Source organism: Amblyraja radiata, chromosome 15 (genome assembly GCF_010909765.2).
Source record: "Amblyraja radiata isolate CabotCenter1 chromosome 15, sAmbRad1.1.pri, whole genome shotgun sequence".
NCBI classification, from domain to species: Eukaryota; Metazoa; Chordata; class Chondrichthyes; order Rajiformes; family Rajidae; genus Amblyraja; species Amblyraja radiata.
In genome coordinates, this window is record NC_045970.1 from 26,988,606 (window position 1) to 27,014,761 (window position 26,156).

At 41.1% G+C, this 26,156-nt stretch overlaps 2 protein-coding genes across 7 annotated transcripts in view; one reads left to right on the forward strand and one right to left on the reverse strand.

Annotated features, from left to right (window-relative positions):
- Positions 1 to 14,841, forward strand: part of LOC116981126 (hyaluronan-binding protein 2-like) — a 45,529-nt gene extending 30,688 nt beyond the window's left edge. For all 3 annotated transcript variants that reach the window (XM_033033898.1, XM_033033900.1, XM_033033899.1), the window contains exon 13: positions 14,562 to 14,841. In XM_033033898.1, coding sequence (XP_032889789.1) covers positions 14,562 to 14,717 — 156 coding nt within the window. In that variant the 3' untranslated portion in view covers positions 14,718 to 14,841. The remainder of the gene's footprint in view (positions 1 to 14,561) is intronic.
- A 4,367-nt stretch (positions 14,842 to 19,208) lies between these two features.
- The window catches only part of LOC116981127 (nebulin related anchoring protein), an 83,291-nt gene continuing 76,343 nt past the window's right edge, over positions 19,209 to 26,156 (reverse strand). For all 4 annotated transcript variants that reach the window (XM_033033902.1, XM_033033904.1, XM_033033903.1 and 1 more), the window contains 5 exons: positions 25,122 to 25,226; positions 23,841 to 23,948; positions 23,031 to 23,342; positions 21,771 to 21,923; positions 19,209 to 19,555 (listed from right to left, as the gene is read on the reverse strand). In XM_033033902.1, the coding sequence (XP_032889793.1) occupies positions 19,445 to 19,555; positions 21,771 to 21,923; positions 23,031 to 23,342; positions 23,841 to 23,948; positions 25,122 to 25,226 (789 nt within the window). In that variant the 3' untranslated portion in view covers positions 19,209 to 19,444. The remainder of the gene's footprint in view (positions 19,556 to 21,770; positions 21,924 to 23,030; positions 23,343 to 23,840; positions 23,949 to 25,121; positions 25,227 to 26,156) is intronic.

Genomic DNA, 26,156 nt, shown 5'->3' on the forward strand with positions numbered 1-26,156 from the left:
CGTTTGCTACCCTCCAATCCTCAGGAACTACTCCAGAATCTAAAGAGTTTTGAAAAATTATCACTAATGCATCCACTATTTCTGGAGCTACTTCCTTAAGTACTCTGGGATGCAGCCTATCTGGCCCTGGTGATTTATCGGCCTTTAATCCATTCAATTTACCCAACACCACTTCCCGACTAACCTGGATTTCACTCAGTTCCTCCAACTCCTTTGACCCGCGGTCCCCTGCTATTTCCGGCAGATTATTTATGTCTTCCTTAGTGAAGACGGAACCAAAGTAGTTATTCAATTGGTCCGCCATATCCTTGTTCCCCATGATCAACTCACCTGTTTCTGACTGCAAGGGACCTACATTTGTTTTAACTAATCTCTTTCTCTTCACATATCTATAAAAACTTTTGCAGTCAGTTTTTATGTTCCCTGCCAGTTTTCTTTCATAATCTATTTTCCCTTTCCTAATTAAGCCCTTTGTCCTCCTCTGCTGGTCTCTGAATTTCTCCCAGTCCTCTGGTATGCTGCTTTTTCTGGCTAATTTGTACGCATCATCTTTTGCTTTGATACCATCCCTGATTTCCCTTGTTATCCACGGATGCACTACCTTCCCTGATTTATTCCCTGATTAGTACAGGTGTCAGAGGTATTGTGTGTACATTGATGATTAAAAAAATAATTAAATCTATTTTAAAATAAGGCTGTAACTTGACAAATGTGGAAAAAGTGAAAGAGTCTGAATACTTTCTGAATGCACTGTATATAAGTAGGTTAACATATGATGACCGTTTGACAGCACTGGGCCTATATTCGCTGGAGTTTAGAAGAATGAGGGGGGACCTCATTGAAATGTACAGAATAGTTAAATGCTTGCAAAGAGTGAATGGGGAGAGGATGTTTCCAAAAGTGGGAGAGTGTAGGGCTAGAGGTCCTTGGCCTCAGAATTAAAGGATGTTATTTTAGGAAGGAGATGAGGAGGAATTTCTTTAATCAGATGGTGGTGAATCTATGGAATTATTTGCCACAAAAGGCTGCAGAGCCAAAGTCAGTGGATATATTTAAGGTAGAGATAGATAAATTCTTGATTAGTACAGGTGTCAGAGATTATGGGGTGAAGGCAGGGGATGGGGTTAGGAGGGAGAGATAGATCAGCCATGATTGAATGGCAGAGTAGACTTGATGGGCCGAATGGCATAATTCTCCTCCTATCACTTATGATCTTATGAAAAGCACATCTGGCAATCAGAGGGATAAAGAGTCTTTGTTCTTAGAAAAATACTTACAGAATTAGAACCATTCACTAGAAGATCAAGGATCAAGGCAGATGGTGCAAAACACACTTGGCTAATAAAGTATGATTATGATGTTTATGATGATTATGATGGCAAATGTTTATAGAAGGATTGAAGGAATTAGATTTGGGAAGATATTTGAAATACATAGTTCCAGCAGGTCCAGAAGGTATGTTCATAAACATATCAGCAAAAAATTAAATTAAACGCATAGAAACAGAGGGCAGACATCAATTAGCAGGGTAATTTGCAGAGGCAAAACACAGAGGCCTGTGATGGTGCATGAATCTCATCCTGTACAGTGACCCAACACGTGTTTTTTTTTGTAAGTGATCAGAGTTGCATGATTCCATTGCAAAATATATTCACCATTTGAAATGATTCAGGTTGAGTCCTCTGGGAAGGGTAGAGAGGTGTCAGCCTTGTCTGCTGTGGTCTACCCCACATTTATTGTGATGACCTTTGCACAAATGACCCAAGCATCCACACACCACTGAACACCATTCCATATGACTAGGAATTGTGTGCATTAGTAAGTTATCCACACAGGAAACTAGAAGAAAGATCACTGAATTGGAAAACAGGAAGGACAGATTGTTGGTTTAGTTTAGTGATACAGCATGGAAACAGGCTCTCTGACCCACCGAGTTCGCTCCAACCTGTGATCACCCTCACACATGTTATATCCTACACACTAGGTATAATTTACAGAAGCCAATTAACCTACAAACCTGCATGTCTTTAGAGTGTGAGAGGAAACTGGAGCCCCGGAAAAAAACCCATGCAGTCACAGGAAGAACGTACAAACTCCGTACAGACAGCATCCGCAGTCAGGATTGAACCCGTGTTTCTGGCTCCGTAAGGCAGCAATTCTACTGCCATGTCATAGTTTCTTTATGTGACTCATCTTCCAACAAAATTTAACTGTGTAGAATCCATTTAAAAAAAGCACCATCCAATAGATTTTTCAAGCCAACATGCTCTACTTTACTGTGTGAACTTGTGGCAAAAGAGTTTTGGGAGAAAAATTGGTAAAGCAGGTCACTCAGAACTAAACTGAAAGCTTGCAGGATTAATAGGATATGATAGAACGGCTGCAAACACATCTTGTGAGTGCAGTTTATGATAACAAGCATCAGTACATGGCTCATAGAGTCACCAATATGTAGTCTGCCTTCCATCACGCACTACAGACTCAGCCTTGAGACTGTAGGAAATTCACACTTAAACGTGCAGATTATCCACTGCTGAGGAACTTTCATCAAGTAGAGCTACTCAAAATGCCAGGGACAGAGTGTAACCTGGAAATGATTGAGCAAGATAAATGTTGTGCAAAAATAAACTGCTGGAGAAACTCTGCAGATCAAACAGCATCAGTGGAGGCAAAGAGTGAATCAACTTTTCAGGTCTAGATCAGGATTGAAAGGTTTGAGTCCTGATACTGGCTCTCGACCTGAAATATCTACTATCCCACTACAAATGCTGCTTGATCCACTGAGCTCCTCCAGCAGTTTTTTTTTTTTTGTGCTTCCAGCGTCTCCACTCTTGTTTCTCCGAGGTAAATGTTACAGTATTTGAGATGGACCTGGAGCTGAGGTCAAGAAATGCAGCCTTACTGTAGATAAAAGTCAATCAATGTGCCAAATTGCCACAGACCCACCCACTCAACACCCACTCACTTGAAACAGCCTGATGCAACAAATTCCAGCACGTTATGTGATAAGAGCTTAGCACAGACTGGATCCAATGCCCAAGAATGCAACTGGACTTTTACTAACCAGGGAGTATTGCCAGGAAATAATAGTAGCTTTCTTGCTTCCTTGCAGCCTGGATTCATTTCAGCTTTTCCAATCCCACATGATTCCTCTTTGCAAGGAGGTTTAAATTCAAACTCTTCAATCTTGTGTGTAAATATGTGGGCATAAAACTCACAAAAATCAAAGTGGCCCGATTATATCAAAATGTTGCATTAAAGATGCTCTCTCAAGTGAAGGGCAGTTTTCAGCTCTCACTTATCCCAGCCATTGCAAAAAGTGGATTGTTGTGCAGACAGAAATAAATTGATATAAAACTTACATTCTTGATATAAAGGCTGGTGTGACTTGCAGAGGCATAGTTGCTGCCTTATAGCGCCAGAGACACAGGATAGATCCTGACTACAGGTACTGTCTGTTTGTTCTCCCTGTGACTCCGTGTGCTTTCTCCGTGTGCTCAGTTTTCTTCTCACATACCAGACGTGCAGGGTAGTAGGTTAATTGGCTCCTGTAAATTGCACCAATGTGTGCAGGATGCAAAACTGGGATAACATAGAATTAGTGTATGGGTGATAATTGTTGTGCGCGGACTCGTTGTTGCCGAACGGCCTGTTCCACACTGTATCTCTAAACTAAACTAAAGTAAAGATGGGAGCTTTATTAAAATATGAGAAGTAAAGGCTCATCCTTTGTTGTAGAACTCCAAATTGAGTATTATGAATTCATTCAAAGCCTATTAATTTTAAACAATTCCTCTTAACAGATAGTATATGTGAGCCACAAACCAAAATACTTGTAGAGGGCTGTGATTAACACATTTGAGATGGATATTGCCTTTTGTAGGCTGCTTCCCTGGGCTCTCAGACCTGCTAACTCAGTCACTGGCGCACTTCACACCAATGGGGTCTCATCATAATTGAATCCCCAAGAGTAAATTCTACATTCTAAAATATTGATTTAATAGGGATAACTCCTCCATCATATTGACTTTCCAAGATTACTACTGGGTGAATGCCTTGGAATTTTCCATTCTACACCTTTACGAGATCATTACTCTTTCCAGGTTAATGACATCCTTCCTAGAGCAGGATGGCCATAACTGAACACAATATTCCAAATGCAGCTTCACCAACATCTTGTACAACTGTAACATACTGTAACATCCTAACTTATATACTCACTACCCTGACTGATGAAGACCAATATACCAAACGCCTTCTTTCAATGATACGTTATAGTCACGTGTACCCAAGTACAGTGAAATGCTTTGTTTTGCATACAACCCAGTAAAATAATGCAGCAGACTTCACCTAGGCAGTACACATTTTGGCACCGAAACAAACCTATCTATTTACCCTATCTACAGTATTTGTCACACCATTTGCATGGAACTGTGTATCTGTACCCTGAGAGCCCTCTGCTTTACAGCACTCCCCAGGGAGCTATCACCATTCACTGTGTAGGTCATGTCCTGTTTGAATTCTCAAAATGCAATCCCTCACACTTACCTGCATTAAACTCCATGAGCCATTCTTGAGCCCACTAGCTCAGCTGATCAAGATCCCACTGTAAATTTTGATAGCTATCTCAGGAACACGCTGTTGAAAATACCTGCTCCATTAGTACAATGAGTACAATTTAATTACTCCGAAAAGGACTTCAATTCTCTTCAAAGACAGTGTAGACCACTATACACCCCCCCCCCCCCCCCCCCCCCTCAAAGCCTCTTAATAATCCTCATAATTAACCCATTTGTTTTTGAGCATGTGTAAATTATTTTGGCAGAGTATAATGATGTTATTCTGCATCAACGTCCTGTAAATCGCAGCCGATTCCTTTCGAAGAAGCATCTACAATATTAATGATACAAGGCATGGTTCTTCAAAATGTAGTTGCACACTGACACCTTTATGTAATTATACCTGCCCCAGAGCTACAATCTATATGCTTCTTGCCATTTCTATTTGTTCTTTTCGTGTAAACCACTAAAAAATGCATTGATTCAGACTTTGTTGTACATGGACGTCTAACTTTTGGCTACCACCTTCACAGTACTATCTCACCGACAAGGGAGTAAAAATCATGCTCATAGTTTTCATTCCCCTATCCTGAATCCTTAGCATCCTCTGGTCATTGACTCCTTCTGTAGCTCTGAAAATCATAAAACGGACCATCATTATTTTTTGCTTTTAATCCTTTGAGGATTTCAATGTTATATTTATTGTATTTCAAGAGATTCTATGCCTCATTCATTCTTGCAACACAATCTGAGCACAAAATATGCAGTTGTTTCCCACAAAGGTTTCCCACCTTGTTTCCCACAAAGGTTTCTCACCTTGTTTCCCACAAAGGTTTGGGGATTTCTGTGGGGAGACCGGCCCCTATTTCTGAATGGGTTCCTGTCAATAGTCTGCTCATAAGATCATAAGTGATAGGAGTAGAATTAGGCCATTTGGCCCATCAAGTCTACTCCGCCATTCAATGATGGCTGATCCATCTCTCCCTCCTAACGCCATTCTCCTGCCATCTCCCCATAACCTCTGACACCCGTTCTAATCAAGAATCTATCTCGGCCTTAAAAATATCCATTGACTTTGGCTCCACAGCCTTCTGTGGCAAAGAATTCCACAGATTAAACACCCTCTAAAGAAATTCCTCCTCATCTCCTTCCTAACAGAATGTCCTTTAATTCTGAGGCTATGAGCTCTAATCCTAGACTCTCCCACTAGTGGAAATATCCTCTCCACATCCACTCTATCCAAACTTTTCACTGTTTCAGCGTTTCAATGAGGTCCTCCCTCATTCTCCTAAACTCAAGCGAATACAGGCCCAGTGCTGAGAAATGCTCATCATATGTTAACCTACTCATTCCTGTGATAATTCTTGTAAACCTCCTCCGGACCCTCTCCAGAGCCAGTACTTTCTTCCTCAGATATGGAGCCCAAAATTGCTCACAATATTCAAAGTAATCCTAGGTGCAACAGCTATGGTGTCATAGGGTTGGCTGGTTGCCCCCTCAATCATAGTCAATAATCCTTAGAGACAGCAGGTCAGAAAGTAAAAAGCACCATTTTGTACTGTAGACTAGAGATACAGCGTGGAAACAGGCCCTTTGGCCCACCGAGTCATAAGGTCATGTGAGAGGAGTGGAAATAGGCCATTTGGCCCATAAGGTTTACTCTGCCATTCAATCATGGCTGATCGATCTCTCCCTCCTAACCTCATTCTCCTGCCTTTTCCCCATAACCCTTGTTACCCATTCTAATCAAGAATCTGTCTATCTCTGTGTTTAAAAATATTCATTGACTTGGCCTCCACAGCCTTGTGTGGCAACGAAATCCACAGTCTTGTGTGGCAATGAATTCCACAGTGGTGCAAAGAATTCTGCACCGACCAACGATCACCCCATACACTAGCTCTAGGGAAAATTTACAATTCTACCGAAGTGAAGTGTGTGAAGAAAACGGAGCACTTGGAGAAAATCCACGTGGTCACAGGGAGAACATAAGAACTCTGTACAGACAGCACCCGTGGTCAGGATCATAGAAACATAGAAAATAGATGCAGGAGGAGGCCATTCGGCCCTTCGAGCTAGCACTGCCATTCATTGTGATCATGGCTGATCATCCACAATCAGTAACCCGTGCCTGCCTTCTCCCCATAACCCTTGTTTCTGCTAGCCCCAAGAGCTCTATCTAACTCTCTTTTAAATTAATCCAGTGAATTGGCCTCCACTGCCTTCCATGGCACAGAATTCCACAAATTCACAACTCTCTGGGTGAAAACGTTTTGTCTCATCTGTTTTAAATTGCCTCCCCTTTATTCTTGGACTGTGGCCCTTGGTTCTGGACTCCCCCAACATTGGGAACATTTTTCCTGCATCTAGCTTATCCATTCCTTTTATAATTTTTTAATGTTTCTATGAGATCCCCCCTTATCCTTCTAAATTCCAGTGAATACAAGCCCAGTCTTTCCAATCTTTCCTCATATGGCAGTCCCGCCATCCCGGGGATTAACCTCATGGACCTATGCTGCACTCCTTCAATAGCAAGGATGTCCTTCCGCAAATTAGGAGACCAAAACTACACACAGTACTCCAGATGTGGTCTCGTCAAGGCCTTGTACAACTACAGAACTCCTACACTCAAATCCTCTCGTTTTGAAGGCCAACATGTCATTAGATTTCTTCAATGGCTGCTGTGCCTGCGTGTTTACTTTCAGTGACTGGTGTACAAGGACCCCCAGATCTCGTTGCACTTCCCTTTTACCTAACTTGACACCATTGAGATAATAATCTGCCACCTTGTTCTTGCCGCCAAATTGGATAACCTTACATTTATCTACATTATACTGCATCTGCCATGCATCCGCCCACTCACTCAACCTGTCCAAGTCAGTCTGCAACCTCCTAGCATCCTCTTTGCAGTTCACACTGCCACCCAGCTTTGTGTCATCTGCTAATTTGCTAGTGTTACTTTAATTTCCATCATCTAAATCATTAATATATATTGTAAATAGTTGCGGCCCCAGCACCGAGCCTTGCGGCACGCTACTCGCCACTGCCTGCCTTTCTGACGAGGGACCCATTTATTCCTAATCTTTGTTTCCTGTCTGCCAACCAATTCTCTATCCATGTCAATACCCTACTCCCAATACCATGTGTTCTAATTTTGCCCACTAATCTCCTGTGTGGGACCTTATTGAATGCTGAAAGTCCAGATACACTCCATCCACTGGCTCTCCTTCATCCATTTTATTTGTCACATCCTCAGAAAATTCCAGAAGATTAGTCAAGCAGGATTTCCCCTTCATAAATCCATGCTGACTTGGACCAATCCTTTTACTGCTATCCAAATGCACCATTATTACTTCTTTAATAATTGACTCCAGCATCTTCCCCACCACCGATGTCAGGCTAACTGGTGTATAATTCCCTGTTTTCTCGCTCGCTCCAACATTAGCTCCCCTCCAATCCACAGTAACTGATCCTGAATCTATAGAACATTGGAAAATGATCACCAATGTGTCTACAATTTCTAGGGCCACCTCCTTGAGTACCATGGGATGCAGACCATCAGGCCCTGGGGATTTATTAGCCTTCAGTCCCATCAATCTACCCAATACTATTTCTTGCCCAATGCAAATTTCGTTCAGTTCCTCTGTCTGCCTAGATCCTCTGTCCTCTAGTACATCTGGGAGATTGTTTGTGTCTTCCTTAGTGAAGACAGAACCAAAGTACCTGTTCAACTCTTCCGTCATTTCTTTATTCCCCATAATAATTTCACCTGTTTCTGCCTTCAAGGAACCAACATTTGTCTTTACTAATCTTTTTCTCTTAACATACCTAAAGAAGCTTTTACTATCCTTCTTTATATTATTGGCGAGCTTACCTTCATACTTCATCTTTTCACCCCGTATTGCCCTTTTTGTTACCTTCTGATGTCCTTTGAAAGTTTTCCAATCCTCTGGCTTCCCACTACTCTTTGCTATGTTATACGCCTTTTCTTTTCGTTTTATTCCATCCCTAACTTCCCTTCTCAGCCACGCTTGTCTCTTACTCTCATAGAATCTTCCTCTTTGGAATGAAATGATCCTGCACCTTCTGGATTATGCCCAGAAATTCCTATAATTGCTGTTCCACCATCATTCCTGCTGGGATCCTTTTCCAGTCGACCTTGGCAAGCTTCTCTCTCATGCCTTCATAGTCCCCTTTGTTCAACTGCAACACTGACACTTTTCCCTCTCAAATTGCTGATTAAAACATCATATTATGGTTACTACCTCCTAGTGGTTCCTTTACCTTGAGTTCCCTTATTAAATCTGGTTCATTAGACAACACTAAATCCAGAATTGCCTTCTTTCTGGTAGGCTCCAATAGGAACCCGTGTCTCTAGCGCTGTAAGGCAGCAACTTTACTGCTGAGCTACTCTGCCACCCTTTTTAACTACATTATAAAATAATATACAAAATGGTAAATAAATACTGGGACATAGGCAACATTAAGAAATAAGCTGAAATATCATGTGAGCATTTAAAAAAAACATTAAAATTTAAAATCCCTGATAGCAATTAGTCCTTGATTGTATATGCTAGAATACATAATAACAGAATGCACTGAGCTCTACTTTTGAAATGTTGTTTTATTGAAATTAATGAGGTAAATCTCAGAACCAAAGTTCAATAAGCATCTCTTATTGCATTACATATTCAGCAGATAAAGCAAAATCAATTTTTGCCCTTATGCTGAAATATTTTTAGTTAGTATATAGTTTTCGTTCAGACCAAATAGTTTCCTTATGCACATGTTATTGCTCAGTATAGGCCACTTAAAAAAAAAATTGGATCACATACAACAATGTGTAAAGTTGCCAGGGTATTTTGCAGAGAGACTAGTTCATAAATAGCTTAAATGAAAGTGTCAATTTTAGTGATTCCTCTTGGCTGTGGTAGAAAAAAACCACAAACAGCACAGCTAAGGGAGACTCTGAATTTATTGACAGCAGCTTCAGAGTTTCTCTGTCAAAGTAGGAAAGGGCAGAAATCCCAAAGTTGTTGTCAGTTCTCCTCGAATAATAACAGCGAGCATCAGTAGCCTTGCGGTCATTATTGCTGCAAACTCTGGTCCATTGTTTTCTAACTTTGAGAGGTTCTGTGGCTCACTGAGTCTCATTCACTCTGCCTGCAATTTGCCTACAGTCTTCAATTGTGAAAATTGATGTGAAAAATCTATTCAATATGTTTCCCATATCCTAATCATCTGTAATAGTTTTACCCAATTTATCTTCTAATAGGCCCATCTGGTCCATGACCTTTGCTTTACCACTAACTTGGTCCTAAAGCATTTTTGACTACCTTTGGCTACACTATAATTTGCTTTTCCTTTTTGCTTATATTTTTGAATGCTTTCTTCAGCTACAAACAGATGCCTTTTGTATGATTCCTCCAACTATAAAATATTATTTTATATGAGGCTTTAAAAATATTTAATGGGCTTAATTTTTAGTTTCAATCTAATTTCTATCTTAAACCATTAAGTTTTGTATTTTTATCTTGTTACTGTATATAAACCTATTTTGTCTCTCGTCTTCTATAAGAATGTTCTCCTCTTTGTGTTTTTTTAAACAACCCTTTTGAAAGTAAGGACATTTTGTGAAGTGCAGATTGTCAGTAAATCAGGGGGAAAAAACAGAAAATGATGAAAGTACTCAGCGGGTCAGGCAGCATCTATGCAAAGAGAATCAGAGTTAATGTTTCAGGTTGGATAATAGAACCCTTCACCAGTACCTTTCTGACTAATAGCCCTGTCCCACTGTATGAGTTCATTCAAGAGTTCTCCCGAGTTTGCCCTGACTCTGAGATTTACGGTAATGGCCGCTCATAAGTACTCGGGGCTCTCGTGGACATTTTTCAACATGTTGAAAAATCTTCACGAGTCTTCCCAAGCTTACCGCGTTTCCCGAGTACCTGTCGTTAGCGTTACGATCCGCTAAGAGACGTCCCCGAGCTCCGATGTACCGCTACGTACATTCTACGTGCTTACCACGAGTTTGATTTTTTTTTAAACTCGGGAGAGCTCTTGAATGAACTCGTACAGTGGGACAGGGCTATTAGACCTGAAACATTAATTCTGTTTCTTTTTCAGCACACGTTATCTGACCTACTGAGTGTTTCCACTGTGTTCTGTATTATTTCAGTCTTCCGCAAGACTTTCTTACCTTTAAAATAAGCACAACATCCCAGGAACTCTCAGTTTACATAGATAACAGCATGCAATAGACAGCTAGGCCATCTCATAACCAACAGATCAGTCCAAAGCTCAGCCATTCTGCAACCTCTAACCTGAGCAATGCTGGACAACTAGATAGCTGATGGGAGGAGGAGCCTCCAACAACACTCCCTTCATCTGTGAAGGCAGATCCCAGCATGTGAGTGCTAGAGGCGAGGTGGAATCACTTGCAACCATGTTCGGCCAGAAGTGTTGAAAATGTGATCCATCTCAGCTTCTTTCGATGATCCCCACCAATACAGAACCCACATTTTAGCCAATTCCATTCACTCCACATGATATCAAGAAAAGTCTGAGAACATCACTGGGCAGCGCAGTGCCGCAGCGGTAGAGTTGCTACCTTATAGCGCCAGAGACTCAGGTTCGATCCTGACTAGGGGTGTTGTCTGTATGGAGCTTGTACGCCCTCTCCGTGACCGCGTGGGTTTTCCCTGAGTGCCCCCTTTTCCTCCAACGCTCCAAAGACATACAGGGTTGTAGGTAAATTGGCTTAGGTGAAAATTCTAAATTATCCCTAGTGTAAAGTGTGTACTAGTGTAACAGAGTTCACAGGTTGACGTGGATCTGGTGGGCCGAAGGCCCTGTTTCTGTGATGTAGCTCTAAACTAAACTAAACTAAAAGTCTAAGAGCATCAGAAATAGTCAAGGCCAAGCAACAAGCCAAACGACTATGGTACAGAAACCCTGTATTTCAGACCTAGTTATGTTTCTAGCCAAGCAGTTGCATATAGTTACACACAAGCACTGACCAAGTGGTTTACAAGTGCAGAAGAAATCCAATGTGACTCAATTCATCTACAACAGGATGATATAAGAAGTCAACAAAACTGTTATCAAGCTGCAGTTGCTCACGGATAACTTGCTCGCTGATGTCCAGTTCAGCTATTACCAGTTGAGCATTTTTTTGGCTTCAGACCTGATCCCAGCCTTGATCTAATCAAGGATAAAGGAATGGAATTGCAGACGTGAGGTGAGAGTGACTGCTCATGACTGTCATTCAGGCCACCAAGGGGCCATGGAAAAGCTGAAGTCAGAATGCATCAAACGCACACTAATGGTTGAAATAGCACCTCTTGCAATACAGGTGGTCGTGTTCATGGAGATGAATCATCCCACCCTAGCATATCACTGCACGTGTTATTCAAGGCTGCGCCCTTGTTCCAACCATCTTCAAAAGTGTTATCAATATCTTTCCACCATTCATTAGGTCAGAAGTGAGGATGTTTGCTTCTGTTAGCATATTGTTCAATTCTCTTCCCAATACGTTAACGAATGAGACAACCCATCCCTGCATGTAGCCTGTCCTGACCAATATTCAGCACATGGTTGAAAAGTACAATTTGTGCAACAAAGTGCCAGCAATGACCTTCATCTCCAACAAGAGGGAGTCAAGAGGAAAACGCTCGGACTATCTTTAATTGGACTGACTGGACTTTACCTTGCGCTAAACATTATTCCCTTTATCCTGTATCTGTACACTGTGGATGGCTTGATTGTAATCATGTATAGTCTTTCCACTGACTGGTCAATCTGGGTTTGGGAATAGCACCATTTACAGGATTCCCTGTAAATTACATTCAATCCAGACTTAGAAATATTTCACCTTTCTTTCATCATTCCTTTGTCTGAATCCTGAAATTCCCTGCCCAACATTATTGAGGGAATACTTTTACCAAAAGCACTGTAGCAGTTTGGAAAGGTATCTCACCAGCAACTTCTCAAGAGCATTTATGGATCTGCAATGAATGCTGGACATTCCAGAGACCTCAAAATGCTAAAAACTGAATACATGTATAGCAGGTACTTTTGCAACATAAAATAAGTATTTAGATAGGCACATGGATAGATTAGATTGATTGATTATACCTTTAATAATCCTTTACAGGAAATTACAGTGCCACGACAGCTTCAAGACAGACATAACACCGCACATTTCCTCAAATGGCTTCCATACTTAACAAGTTAAAATACAAGTTAAAATACAATTAATTTTAAAAAAGTGCAGTTATTTATGCGCATTATATAACCTTATAGCAGCTGGTAAACAGGACTTCCTATGTCTCTCAGTTTTGCACATTGGTGCAATCAGCCTCTGACTGAAGATACTGCTCTTGATCACCTTCAGGGCATGGAGTGGGTGAGTGGGGTTGGTCATTATTGAACCCAGTTTGTTCAGAGTTCTGGCCTCTGCCACCTGCTGGACCGTTCGTTGCTCAGCCCCGACCACTGAGCCGGCCTTCCTGATTAGCTTGTCCAGTCTGTTTTTGTCCGCTATGCGGGCGCCATCTCCCCAACAGGCCACAGCAAAAAACAGAGCACTGGCCACCACTGAATGGTAGACACTGCACAGTAGGGGTTGGCAGATGTTAAATGACCTCAGCCTCCTTAAAAAATACAGTCGGCTTTGTCCCTTCCTGTACACCGCCTCCATATGACACTTCCAGTTCAGCTCACTGTCAAGCTGCACCCCAAGGTACCTGTGGTTAGCGACCACCTCCACCTCAGTGCCCTTAATGGTGATTGGTGTTGCTTGAGTCCTCCTCCTCCCCCTCCTGAAGTCCACAACTATCTCCTTGGTTTTTTTGGTGTTAAGATGGAGGTTATTGTGTGCACTCCACTCCACAAAGTTACTTATTATGTCTCTATACTCCTCCTCATTGCCCCCTTTAATGAGGCCAACAACAGCTGTATCATCCGAAAACTTCTGCAAAAAGCAGCTGTTGGTGTTATATTGGAGATCCGCTGTGTAGATGGTAAACAGGAACGGAGCCAGCACAGTTCCTTGTGGAGCCCCTGTGCTGCTCAAGATGGTGCCCGAGACACTGTTCTGTAGGCGCACGTACTGTGGTCTGAGGGAAAGGTAATCCAAACACCACAGTACCAGTGATGGATCCACTTTCATCTTCTCCATCTTCTCCCCTAGCAGTCGGGGCTGAATTGTGTTGAAGGCGCTTGAGAAGTCAAAAAATGTAATCCTTACAGATGCATCAGTAGTGTCCAAATGTGTGTACACCCTCTGCAGCATGTAAATGAGAGCATCATCGACACTGATGTTAGGCTGATATGCAAACTGTAAAGGATCCATTTGATTTGACACGCTAGATTTAGAGGGATAATGGCCAAACATGGGCAGGTGCAACTAGTGTAGATGGGGTATGTTGGTCGGCATGGCCATGTTGGGCTGAAGGGCCTGTTTCCATGATGTATGACTCTATAAAAACCTGAAAGGGTGGTAGCTCCAGTCAACACTGGTTTAGTGCTGACCCCCATTGCTACAATTTTTCTTCTTCTTATCGAGTTGACACACAAGATTAGAAGTTGTTCAGCCAGAGCTGGACACACTTCTCGGCATCTGCACAATGGTGTCTGTCTTGCGCTTCTTGTGCTTCTTGTGTGTGGTGGTGGAAAGATCAGTGGAAACAGGGCCGCGACGTGAACGCTCTTTCCTTGACCCCATTGCTGCAATTACAACATTTAGAATACACTTGGATAGTAACATAGGAAAAGTTTGGAGTGTGATGGGGCCAGACACAGGGAAATGGAACTATCTCTGTTAGTCAAGTTGATGGGCATGGACAAGTTGGGCCGACGGGTCTGTTTCCAGGCCGTGTAGCTTTGTGATTGATTCAAACTGCAATCAGCAAAAGCCAAAGACCTAAATAGCAGAGGAAGGGAATAAATGTAAAGAAATAAGGGGGAAAACTGATTAATGTGACACTGTTCATTTTGCTACAGGGTGACTCAGGAGGTCCACTGACCTGTTTGAAGGATGGACGTTATCAGGTCTATGGAATAGTGAGCTGGGGGGATCGCTGTGGATTGAAGAACAAGCCTGGTGTTTATGCTCGTGTCAGCACATTCCATAACTGGATTCAAGGAATAATTAATTAGATTTTACTGTTTCAACATGCAAATGAAATCAAAAATTAAATTTGGTAGCTCAGCTGCAGGTTGTGTTGCCCACCCTGTGTATTAATGGTTAATAAAATATAACTTTCCATACCCTGAAAGAAAAGTGTTTGGCCATCTCTTTTCTTTTGATAATTCCAGTTAACCAAACTGCTTGTAAATCTTTCCCTACAATGTTCGTATGGTATTAAGTCCCAAGAAGCAGATTTGACGTCAGCCCTGTATAATAGAGATTATTAAAGTTTAACTTGGTATCAAAGGATGATATGAAATTGGAGGTAGTGACTGCAGTTATTGCATTATTTAGATACTTCAAGGCCTTGACTACTAGAATTAAATTGTCGTTCAACAATATGGAAAGTCTATCGGTTTTCTCAGCAGTGTACTGAGTGGCAATCCAAATTGCTGGTCACAATTATTACACTCTGTTGCAACCAGAATTGATAGCAATCATCACTATAAATTTGTTACAAAATACAAAGCTTTTAGCCAGGCAGGTTTGCAACCATTTCCCGCCTCTCCTAGGCTGGATACTTTACTGGTATAATTATAAATGAATAACACTTGTTATCATTTATCATTGCTGCAAAATAGCAATATACTGTAAAAGAATGTTCTGCTTTAAATTTTAATACCCAGTAAAAACTATCAGATCTTTCAGATAATTTTCGTTATAGGAACTCCGTAACCGAATACTGGCTGCTTACCAAAGACAATTTAAGGCACAAAGCCAGCATTACATGGGTTGACCTCAGTGGTAGCCTTCTGCAAGAAAGGCATGCAGGTGGTGATGGTTTCATTTTAAAGCCAATACCTGATGGATTAGATTATGAGGGGGAACTCTCAGAAGGGCAGAGATGCTGGCACACAGACCAGCCAACGGCAACACACAGTAGTCAGTCCCGTTTCCAGCTGTTGAACACCTCATTATGCCACCAGCACCAGATGGGTGAGGTCAAGGATGTGGAAAGGCTCCTGCATAACTCCTCCTCCACTTGAGGAAGATTTATGCACAGCCCTCTTTGCTTTGAAGTGGCTCGCATTAATTATTTTAGCAATGGGCGCAGGAATGACAGAATTCTAGGAATGCATTCAGAGAAGATCAAACAGACTGGCATACTTGCAGAAATTTTAATCAAGTGTCCTGGAAGTGCAGCACATGCCCCCATTCAGAGGACAGGAGCTCGGTTCCTTTCTTGTCCCTTCTGTCGGGAGCTGAGCACAGTTCCCTGTGCTTTTAAAGTCATATCTCTGCAATCTCAGTCTTCCTCCTGTTTATAGACTGCTGAGGGTCTTGAACTTCACATAGTGCCAACAGTAGTTGCTCAAATGCTTAGATATTGAAGGATCTTACTGTTTAAATCTGGTCAATGACACTTCTGAAACAGTTTTATGTGTTTCATCCTGTCTGGAAGCGATTCACACCTGTCTGGGGTGATTCTTATTATCTCTTTGCCTGTTTCATGCATTGTCAACATCATGCAAGATTAAATATCATCTACTTGTGGATTAAGTCTATGCTGTCAGTTCCTTTTATGTTTCAATTCCTAGTACTCAGGCAGTCAGGAGGGTTGCAGTAATGAAGGCTGCTGCTTAGACATAGATCTTACAAACCCTGAGTGTGAACTCAGGGTCATCAGTAGCCACTGTTTGGCAGCTCTGGGCACTGTATGGCAATTAAAAGTGTCATCCACCACTCATGCATGCAGCTCTGTAATAATGCTCTGGACGTCAGTGGGTGACAACAAGAATAATGAGCAGCCCACAGGTGAACAGCACAGATATAATACTCACGCCACCATTTTGAATGTCCACCCTCCAGCCCATGACCTCCCCTAAACTCACAACTTGAACATGAATAAAACAGACAGGGAACACCATTTAAAGGACCCGAAGCTACAGGGAGAGGTTGAGCAGGCAAGGACTCCTTGGAGCACAGGAGGATGAGGGGTGATCTTATTGAGGTGCATGAGACGATGAGGAGATTAGATAGGCTAAATGCAGAGTCTTTTACCCAGAGTAGGGGAATCAAGAACCAGTATTGACACCCTCATACTTTGATGGTCTGGGATATATTTTCAATTTGTATCGATCTATGAGTTGTTACCATTGTTGGATAGGTTGACATTTTGCACCAAAACTTAATTGCTCCTAAAATGAATGGTTTATAAGGTAATTTCATAGTGGAGTTAAAATTCAACCATGTAGTTGGAGAACAGAAGTTCCATTTACCTTTCCTTAAAGTGGGCATAAGTGAATCACGTGAGTTTTTACAATTCAGTAATTTCATCGTCATTGGTACTGATTTCGGTATTTTTGTACCAAATTAGTTAATTAACTGAATTTAAACTCCACAGCTGCCATGGGAGATTTGAACTCCAGATCCTTGATTCAGGCCTCTAAATTTATAATCCAATAGCCTAACCATTATGCTACTATTCTCTCATTCAACCCACCATAAACATGTAAACGTCGTCCACTAAGCACAAGGATTCATTGGTGACAATATGGCCAATGACTCTTCTTTTAAAGCAATGTACAGCATATCTATAGTATGAATCTTATATTAGTTTACTTTTGAGATGCAGTGCAGAAACAGGCCCTTCGGCCATCGAGTATGCGCCAACCAGTGATCACCCCGTACACTAACAATATTCTACAAACCAGGGACAATTTTTAATTTTACCACAGTCAATTAACCTACAGACCTGTACGTCTTTGGGGTGTGGGAGGAAACCTGAACTCCCGTAAGAGAGCCATGTGGCCACGGGGGAAACATACAAACTCTGTACAGACAGCACCCCTAGTCAGGATTAAACCCGGGTCTCTGGCGCTGTAAGGCAACAACTCTACCGCTGTGCCACTGTGCCGTCCCACTGTGTCCACACCTCTTGCCGTTACATTAAAGTTATTAAAACACAATTTGCTCAATGGAGCAAGCCACATTGTTTGCATCATCAATAGCAGACCTCCGAGACAGATGCTCTATACCAAGCTCTGTCATAGGAAGAGATTATTGGCCAGGGAGTGGAAAAAACTTAAGGAAGTTCTCACCGTTTCCTTGAAACATTCCCACTGACATTTTGGAACCATCACCGATGATTATGTAAAGAAACAACCTGCACAATGCAATTGGGAGTCTAGACCCCATGCATCAGGATCCCACAGAGAAACAGAAGAAGCATTCCACCGCAGAAACTACCTGCGCACCCGCCACATCAGGTACCCTCTGCCCCTTCTGTGGAAGAGTCTGCGGTACCACTTTGATCTCATTGATCACCTCAAAGCCCACTAAACCAAATGAGAAGAAGAAGCATCAGAAGAAGAGCTACCTGTTATGCTGCAAGCAGATGATGACTGGAGGAGAAGGGGGAAGAAGAGAATGAGAAGGAAAGAGCCAACCTGGACAATCAGCTTTATTATAGATTGGGAAGACTTAAATGACTGTAATAAAAAAACATGATCAAGGACGATGTGTATCATTTTTCTAAATTACCAGGGCTACTCAACTTATTTGAGACACAACGAACTGCAGATACTGAAATCTAGAACAAAACACAAAGTGCTGGAGTAATTCAGCACATCAGGCAGCAACTGTGAACGGAATGGCCAAGCGATGCTTCGGGTTTGGAACATTTTTCAGACTTGTTGATTCCCTCCACAGATGCTCCCTGACACGCTGAGTTACTCTAGCACTTTCTTTTTCAGAGTTTCTGTGGAATTTCTAATAGCTGCATTATTTATTACATGATGGATATTACAATGTCATGTTGTGATATTGACAACATATTGTAATATCATGTATTTCAATATCAATTATAATTAGTATTGCAACTACATGGAATTTGTTTTTTATTTCCACCCCATATGTATTGCCCAACTTCCTCCTGTCCACAAGTCCTCCAACCCATCCTCAAAAAAACTTTACCTACAAACCAATTTCCCACTTCACCAGACACTGGAGATTCTGCAGAGTTCCCATTTAGCACTCAATGCTAATCACATAAAACAGGAAGACGGGTTTATCCGCGTGACTGCCACAAGTTAAGTGGAGACATAAGGAACTGAAGATGCTGGAATCTTGAGTAGAACACAAAGTGGTGGAGAACTCAACGGGTCAGGCAGCATCGCTGGAGGATATGGATAAGCGATGTTTTCGGTTAGGACACTTCTTCATGCATGACCCATCAGTAGAAGGGTCTCAACCCGAAATGGCATTTATTAATGCCTCCAGAGATTCTGCCTGTCCCGCTGATTTCCTCCAGTATATTGTGTTGTACAAAAGTTAAGTGAAATTTTCTAAATACCTCCAGTGGCTTAAGTATTTTTTGCCCACCAAGAAAAACTCTCCCATCATTTATGGGGAATGTTTTTAATCAAACATGGCTACATGCTAAAGTGAAATGAACTATTCCTGTTTGGTCTGTAGTAAAGCCTAACATTTGCTAACCAAAAAAAGAACACATCCAAGACTTAAATTCAAGACTTTCATAATTTTTAATGCATACTTTTAAAATTAGATAAAAATTATGTTAAAATTGTTTAATCCATGAATGAATAGAAAATTATTAAAGAAAAGTACCTTGCAGTGCAGAAGGTGCATTAAATATGTATGCAAAATTTGACTAAAAATTAAATGTAGCTTATATATAATGTTGGGCAAAATGTGCCATTTAAAAACTAGGACAGCAATTAGTCGTGTGAGCATTTTATTTTTTATTGAGTTTCATCTTGAACCTCTTCGCTTGAAGTAGCTCAGTTGCATCTGGCATCACATCTGTCCGCTGAGAATCTTCTGTACTCCTGTTTGCCTGAGCTTGCTGATAATAAAAAGAGGAACATGAGCTTTTGGCTTCATGCATAATAATTCTGTGTTAATACTTTGCAGTCACATTCTATAAGACATCAATCATTTTCCAGTGCAACCATCAAGAAAGCACAAAGAATTGCTTCAAGCATTAAAACTTCAGAAATGTAGGATATTTTAAATTGTCCTTCAATATAATTTGATTAGACCCCTTCACATCATTCTGAGTACATAGACATATAAATGATTTCCTGTACTTTAAAAAGGTAATTATTGAACTTGCCGCTCCCCTGGGGAGCAGTATCTGTCAGAGGACATTTCAGAAGTCAGGGTGCATGGTGCACTTTTATCTTCTGACCATTCATTTAAAGGGTAAGCACCATTCATTGAAGAAACTACCCACCAGGCCTACTCCTGCACCTATTTTCTATGTTTCTATGTTTCTATTCCCGAAGTTCTGGTTTTAATGCTTCATTACCCAAATGCATAGAATGGATCTAGGTCAGTAAGACTCCAAATGCACAAGTGCAACTTAACCTGAATCTGCCATTTATTAAGATCTTCATTTGACATCAGATACTGAATGTATGTATGATATTCTTACATTCCCCGATGCTTTCAATTTGACTGTGGCTGTCATATTAAAGCATTATTTTTGGTGAACTCATTTCTTATCACACCCAATGTTACTCGGGGATCATACTGTTTAAATTTAGATCATATTTTATCTGGTTCACTTATACGCTTTCAATGTGTAATGTGCCTTTAATGATCCTATGCTATTGATGCACAGATTCAGAGTTTTTTAACTTGTTTCATCAAAGAAAGGAAACCAGACAAAAAGAATATTCTTCAAGAGTTTGTGTGCTGCAAAATCTGGTTGTCTATCATTATAGAGGCAGAGAATTATCACAAAGTCCCCTGTGCTCCACATCACCATGCAAGGATTTTTAATGCACACCTTGTGAAGTTAAAGGGGCAGAACTAGGAGCAGCTCTTGGTTAGCCCTGGTTAATGCAGTGCTGCCATTATGACAATTTCATGTTTGCTGTCTGCAGATGAGAATGACTATATCAATACTGATATATTGATATACCTCATTGCAAGAAGGATTTGAGGGCTTTAGAAAGGATGCAAAGGAGGTTTACCGGAATGATGTCTCGATTCTGGGGTAATAGCCACAGGGAGAGGGAGGACAGTCTTGGTTTGTTTTCCCTGGAATACCGAAGGTTTAGGGGTGACCTGAAGTACAGGCACTTTGTGTTATATGCCTTGGATTTATGCATTTTTAATACCAAAGCTTGACTTTCGAAATAGCTCGCTCAAATGTACTACGGTACTGGCAACATTGTGGCGTACATGTTCAATTTACACATTTTGAATTATGTACTAGTTTTCAAGCACTTAAACTCCCCTATGTAAAAAACGAGGTGCCTGGATATAAAGTAAGGAGAGAGATAGATAGCGTAGGTAGTCAGAACCTTTTCCCCAGGCTAGAAATATCAAAGACTCGAAGCCGTAGCTCGAGGTGAAAGGAGCAAAGTTTAAAGGTGGAGATGATGGTGAATGTGGTGGAGGCAGATATGATAGTTGTGTTTAAGAGACTTTTAGATAGGTGTTTGGATATGCAGGGAATGGAGGGATATGGGTGATGTGCATGCGGATAAGAATTGTGCTTGGCATCATAGGTGGACAGAAAATGCTAGAGTAACTCAGCGGGACAGGCAGCATCTCTGGAGAGAAGGCATTTCAGGTCGAGACCCTTCTTCAGACTGATGTCATGGGAGTGAGCGGAACAAAGATAGAATGTAGTCGGAGACAGTAAGACTGGTGGGAGAACTGGGATGGGAAGGGGATAGAGAGGGAAAGCAATGGCTTGGCATCATGTTCAACGCAGACAATGTGGGCCAAAGGGCTTGTTCCTGTGCTGCACCCTTCGATGTTCTATGATGATAAAAACAAACAATGCTGGAAAAAGTCAGTCAGACCGTATCTGTGGAAAGAAAACAGGGTGTATATTCCAGGTCAAATTGAAAAGTTAACTTTGTCTCTCTTTCCACTGATGTTGAATGTTTTAGCATTTTCTGTTTTTATTTCAGTTTTCCAGCATCTGCGGGTTTTTGCTTTCCTGTTCTGATGGATGTATCATAATCAATAACTCGTGACATAATAAGAAATCAATGACTCCTGCAATACCTTGCCGCGTGCCCCTTTGTGGCACAACTCACCGTGAATTGTTCCAACTGAGTGGCAGCATCTAGAGTGTCCAGGCCTTTTGCATGGGGCATGTTAGCAGCGAGTTTAACCATTTCAACTTTATGATAACCTGGCGGAGTCCAACCAATCCCACGGGTCCAGTTAAGGTCAGATTTGTAAGCAACCTGGGAAGAAATATACAGCCGATGAGTGTGTGTGAGAAACCTCCAGGCCATTTTGCTCCAGAATCACCCACGATGTAAAAGCTATTTGCTACATCTTAAGCCACAGAGCACGAGCAGAATTAGACCATTCAGACCATCGGGTCCGCTCCGTCATTTGATCATGGCTGATCTATTTTTCCTTCTCGACCCCATTCTCCTGCCTTCTCCCCGTTAATCAAGAACTTATCAATCTCCACCCGATGACTTGGCCTCCACTGCTGTTTGTGGCAATGAATTGCACAGATTCACCACCATCCCCTTTCTAAAGGTATGTCCTTTTATTCTGAGGCCGTGCCCTCTGGTCCATGACTCTCCCACTACTGGAAATATCCTCTCCACATCCACTCTATGTCATTAGTGGGGACATTTTTGATTTTAGCAGATATATTAAGCTTAAAAATTTGTGTATTTTGTACTTGCTTAGTTTATTTCTTATCAAAAAAGCTGTGACAATCCCCTGATACCAGCACTCTGTCATTGCTGCCCTCTATATCAGGATATGATTACTGGGCTTGGGATATTCCTATCTTTCTTATCTGTTGGACCAGAAGAAATCCTCTGGTTCTTATATGCCGGATTTTTGTAAATGAATTAAAAAAGAACACATGTACAATGTTCGGGCAGCACAGTGGCGCAGTGGTAGAGTTGCTGCTTTATAGCGCCAGGGATCCAGTCTCGATCCTGACCTTGGGTGCTGTGTGTATGGAGTTTGCACATTCTCCTTGTGACCGTGTGAGATTTCTCCGAGTGCTCTGGTTTCGACCCACATTCCAAAGATGTGCAGGTTTGTATGTTAATTGGCTTCTGTAAATTGTCCTGAGTGTATAGGATAGAGCTAGTGTATGGTTGATTGCTGGTCGGTGTGCACTCAGTGGGCCGAAGGGCCTGTTTCCATGTTGTGGCTCTAAAACTAAAACTACAATGTTACGAAACACCTGTATCTAAACCACATTTCATCATTTGCTTATTCATTATAGTCAATGGGCCTTCTTGTCCTTGGAAAACGATCACATTGTTCGTTCAAATCTACATGCAAGCTTAATTCAGAAACCAATTACAATTACTTACATCACTTTGTAGTTTGTAGGCTTCTCGAGCATGCTTCACGTTTAGCTGCTCCGCATCACATGTCCATTGATGCAAGCGCTGCCTGTAGTTAATATTACTAGCTTGCTCCTGACTTCTTTTAGCTTGTACAAAACCAGGCTGGTCCAGGTGGAGCTGGTACTTGGATTTACCTTCCTCATACTCTCTCTTGTATTCATTGGCACTCTGCAGTCTGCTAGCAGCCAGTAAATGCTTCATTTTTTTATCATCATCAACACTGCGGCACCCGATCTGTTGCCCCCTCTCTTCCACAAATGCCCGTTTGTATTTGTACTACCAGAAGAAAGAAAGCTTTTAAAGCAAATGTACAGTATTTACATGCATCTAACACTGTGAAGAGTGAGCTTACAATTTTATTATACAATCTTTTAAAAGCAACCACTAGATTATCCATCCTAAGTCTTTACAATAATTAATAACTATCTTCAAACTTTGTAGCTGATAACAATCATCCTTATTCCAAAAAACAAATACAAACAATTAGTATTATTTGTGTACATTATTTGAAAACAACTCCAAAAATCGAATGTGTTCAATCACATTGATCTGAAACACCACATAATAAAATGTAAGGACATTTTGTAAATCTTAAAATGCAGTATGGGTTGGAACTCGTTCTTTTTTTTGGTTTTACAGACAATAAGAATCCTTTAGTATTTCATAAATTCAAGTAAGTAAAATCCAGTCATCAATTACCGTGGAATATAGTTTCAATAAATGTAAATTTATTTAGACAGGATTTACATTTTATAGAAAAATATTGGTTCTTACATCGCTGGCTATTTCCCTTGATGCTTTGGCAGTCTGGAAGGGAATAGCATCCAGCCTAAGGTCGTAACCCAGTGCCCTTGACTGTTCCCAAGATGTCTTGTAAGCTTTCTGTAATATTAAAAACAACAATTCATTCTCTCCATTAGGAGTGCGCTCACATCTGGTTCTCTTTACCACTCTGAAGATAGCATTTCTAGTTCCCCACCAAAACCCTGAATGAATAGCAGAAGATGCACAAGGACGGCCTTGGACGACTGTTCCTGCAAGGGAGCAGCAGACATCTTCTTACAGCCTTCTTACAGCATTTGTGCTGAAAACAGGAATCCCCAGCAAAGGATCATTGAGCATCAGTAGCAGAGAACAAGACACAAAATCCACTTTCTAGAACATTCTCCTTTTACCTGGAGAACATATTATAAACACACTGCCATCTAAAATAAATAGTGCAGTGCAGTGAAATGAACAGCATTAATAATATGCAGAGCTGCTAATTATATTTAGAAAACTACAGTTCAATTATCAAGAAGTCATTCATTTTTCTTATTCAGAAATAGGTATAGGTGATATCACATTTTTGCGCTGATTAAGAATCAGTCCTTTTAGACATTAGATTTTAGAGATACAGCGTGGAAACAGGCCCTTCAGCCCACAGAGTCTGCGCTGACCAGCAATCACCCCGTACACTACCACTATCCCATACACTAGGGACAATTTACATTTTTACTGAAGCCAATTAACTTACAAACCTGTACGTCTTTGGAGTGTGAGAGAAGACCGGAATGGTCACAGGGGGCACGTACAAAGTCCGTACAGACAGCACCCATAGTCAGGATCGAATCCGGGTCTCTGGTGCTGTAAGGCAGCAACTTTACTGCTGTGCCACCGTGAGCAGTCTGGCCACAGCAGTCATTTTTGTGTGCCAATTGGATGGTTCATTCTATATGTAATAAGCATCTCATGGCACCACAATGTATACAATTAAAATGTAGCCACATGCACCCACCATTGGCAACTATTCCACTTGCTGGGATTACCTCGACTAAAGTTCACACCCTGCACCATTTGACCCTAAGGCAGAAGCATTTGCTTTAAGCCATAGCTCGCTGCAGCTAGAAATGTTGAGCCAGATATAATAAAAGAATGGGAATGTCAATAAGAATTGTCTGCAAACATTTACCTGATATATAATATAATCATCAGCAGCTGTATTATAATTCTCTGGAAGATAAAATATTACTAATCAAATTGAACTGTGAGTTAATACTCAATCCACTAACTTACATCACTGATATTGTAGGCATTGATTCGTGCTCTCTTGAAATCAGGATGGTCAGGTGGTATTGTAGATCTGTGCATCATCTGCGCATATCTAGATCTATACAGTCTCTGCAAAGCAATGCATCACTAAATTAGATTTCACTTTAAACTCAACTTTCACTCAAGTGGAAGATCAGTTGCTATAAGCACATCGATGATGAGAAAGATCAAAGCAAACAGATGTTTGACTAGATGAAAAAAAATCTCAAATTTATATTTGCTAAGTTTACCTTTAAGATCTCAAGTGCATGCTGTAAAATTGTGAAATCGTGTTTTCTTTTCTTGACTGATACAATATACCAGTAACTGAAAATTCAACCATCTTACTTTCTATTGATTATATTTGGTCCAAACAGCACTAAACGATAGGCAGAAGGTAGCATTATAGCAAAATAAATGATTTTACTATAAAGTTTAAAAGATTGTAATGCATAATTGTAAATATGTTCTACTCCTCGAGGTGACCAGTCAACAATTGGAATCCTATAACAGAATATCCACATTTGCAAAGTAGGATCATTGTCAAGTCTAGAAATTTCATTAATTGCTGTCAAAAACACAAATCTTGCTATATCATCTGGACAACGAACATCAGAAATGGATTACTGTGATCGAATTGGACTGTGCCTTTGCTGAAACATCAGAGGAAATTAATTAAGTACCTAAGATCAGACCTGGCAACTCAACGCAAGCCCCACAAGACCTGATCTCTCTGTCAAACCCAGGTTGGTCTGGCTGACCATTCTGATAAAACATTCGGAGTCAGATCTGGCTAATCTGAGGAGAGTGGTGTAATTCCATTCATATTATCACATCTGTCCTTAGCGTTTGTTGTTTCTTCTTTAGACAGGTTAATTAACAGGGTGTGTGACATTGTTATATTTATGGCATGGTTGGGTCAAGTCAGTACAGGAAAAAAACCTAAATATTGGGTTTGAGTCTGATTCAGAGTTGCCGTGATCATGTTGAGTCAGGTTTTAATGTTGAATCCACGCAGTC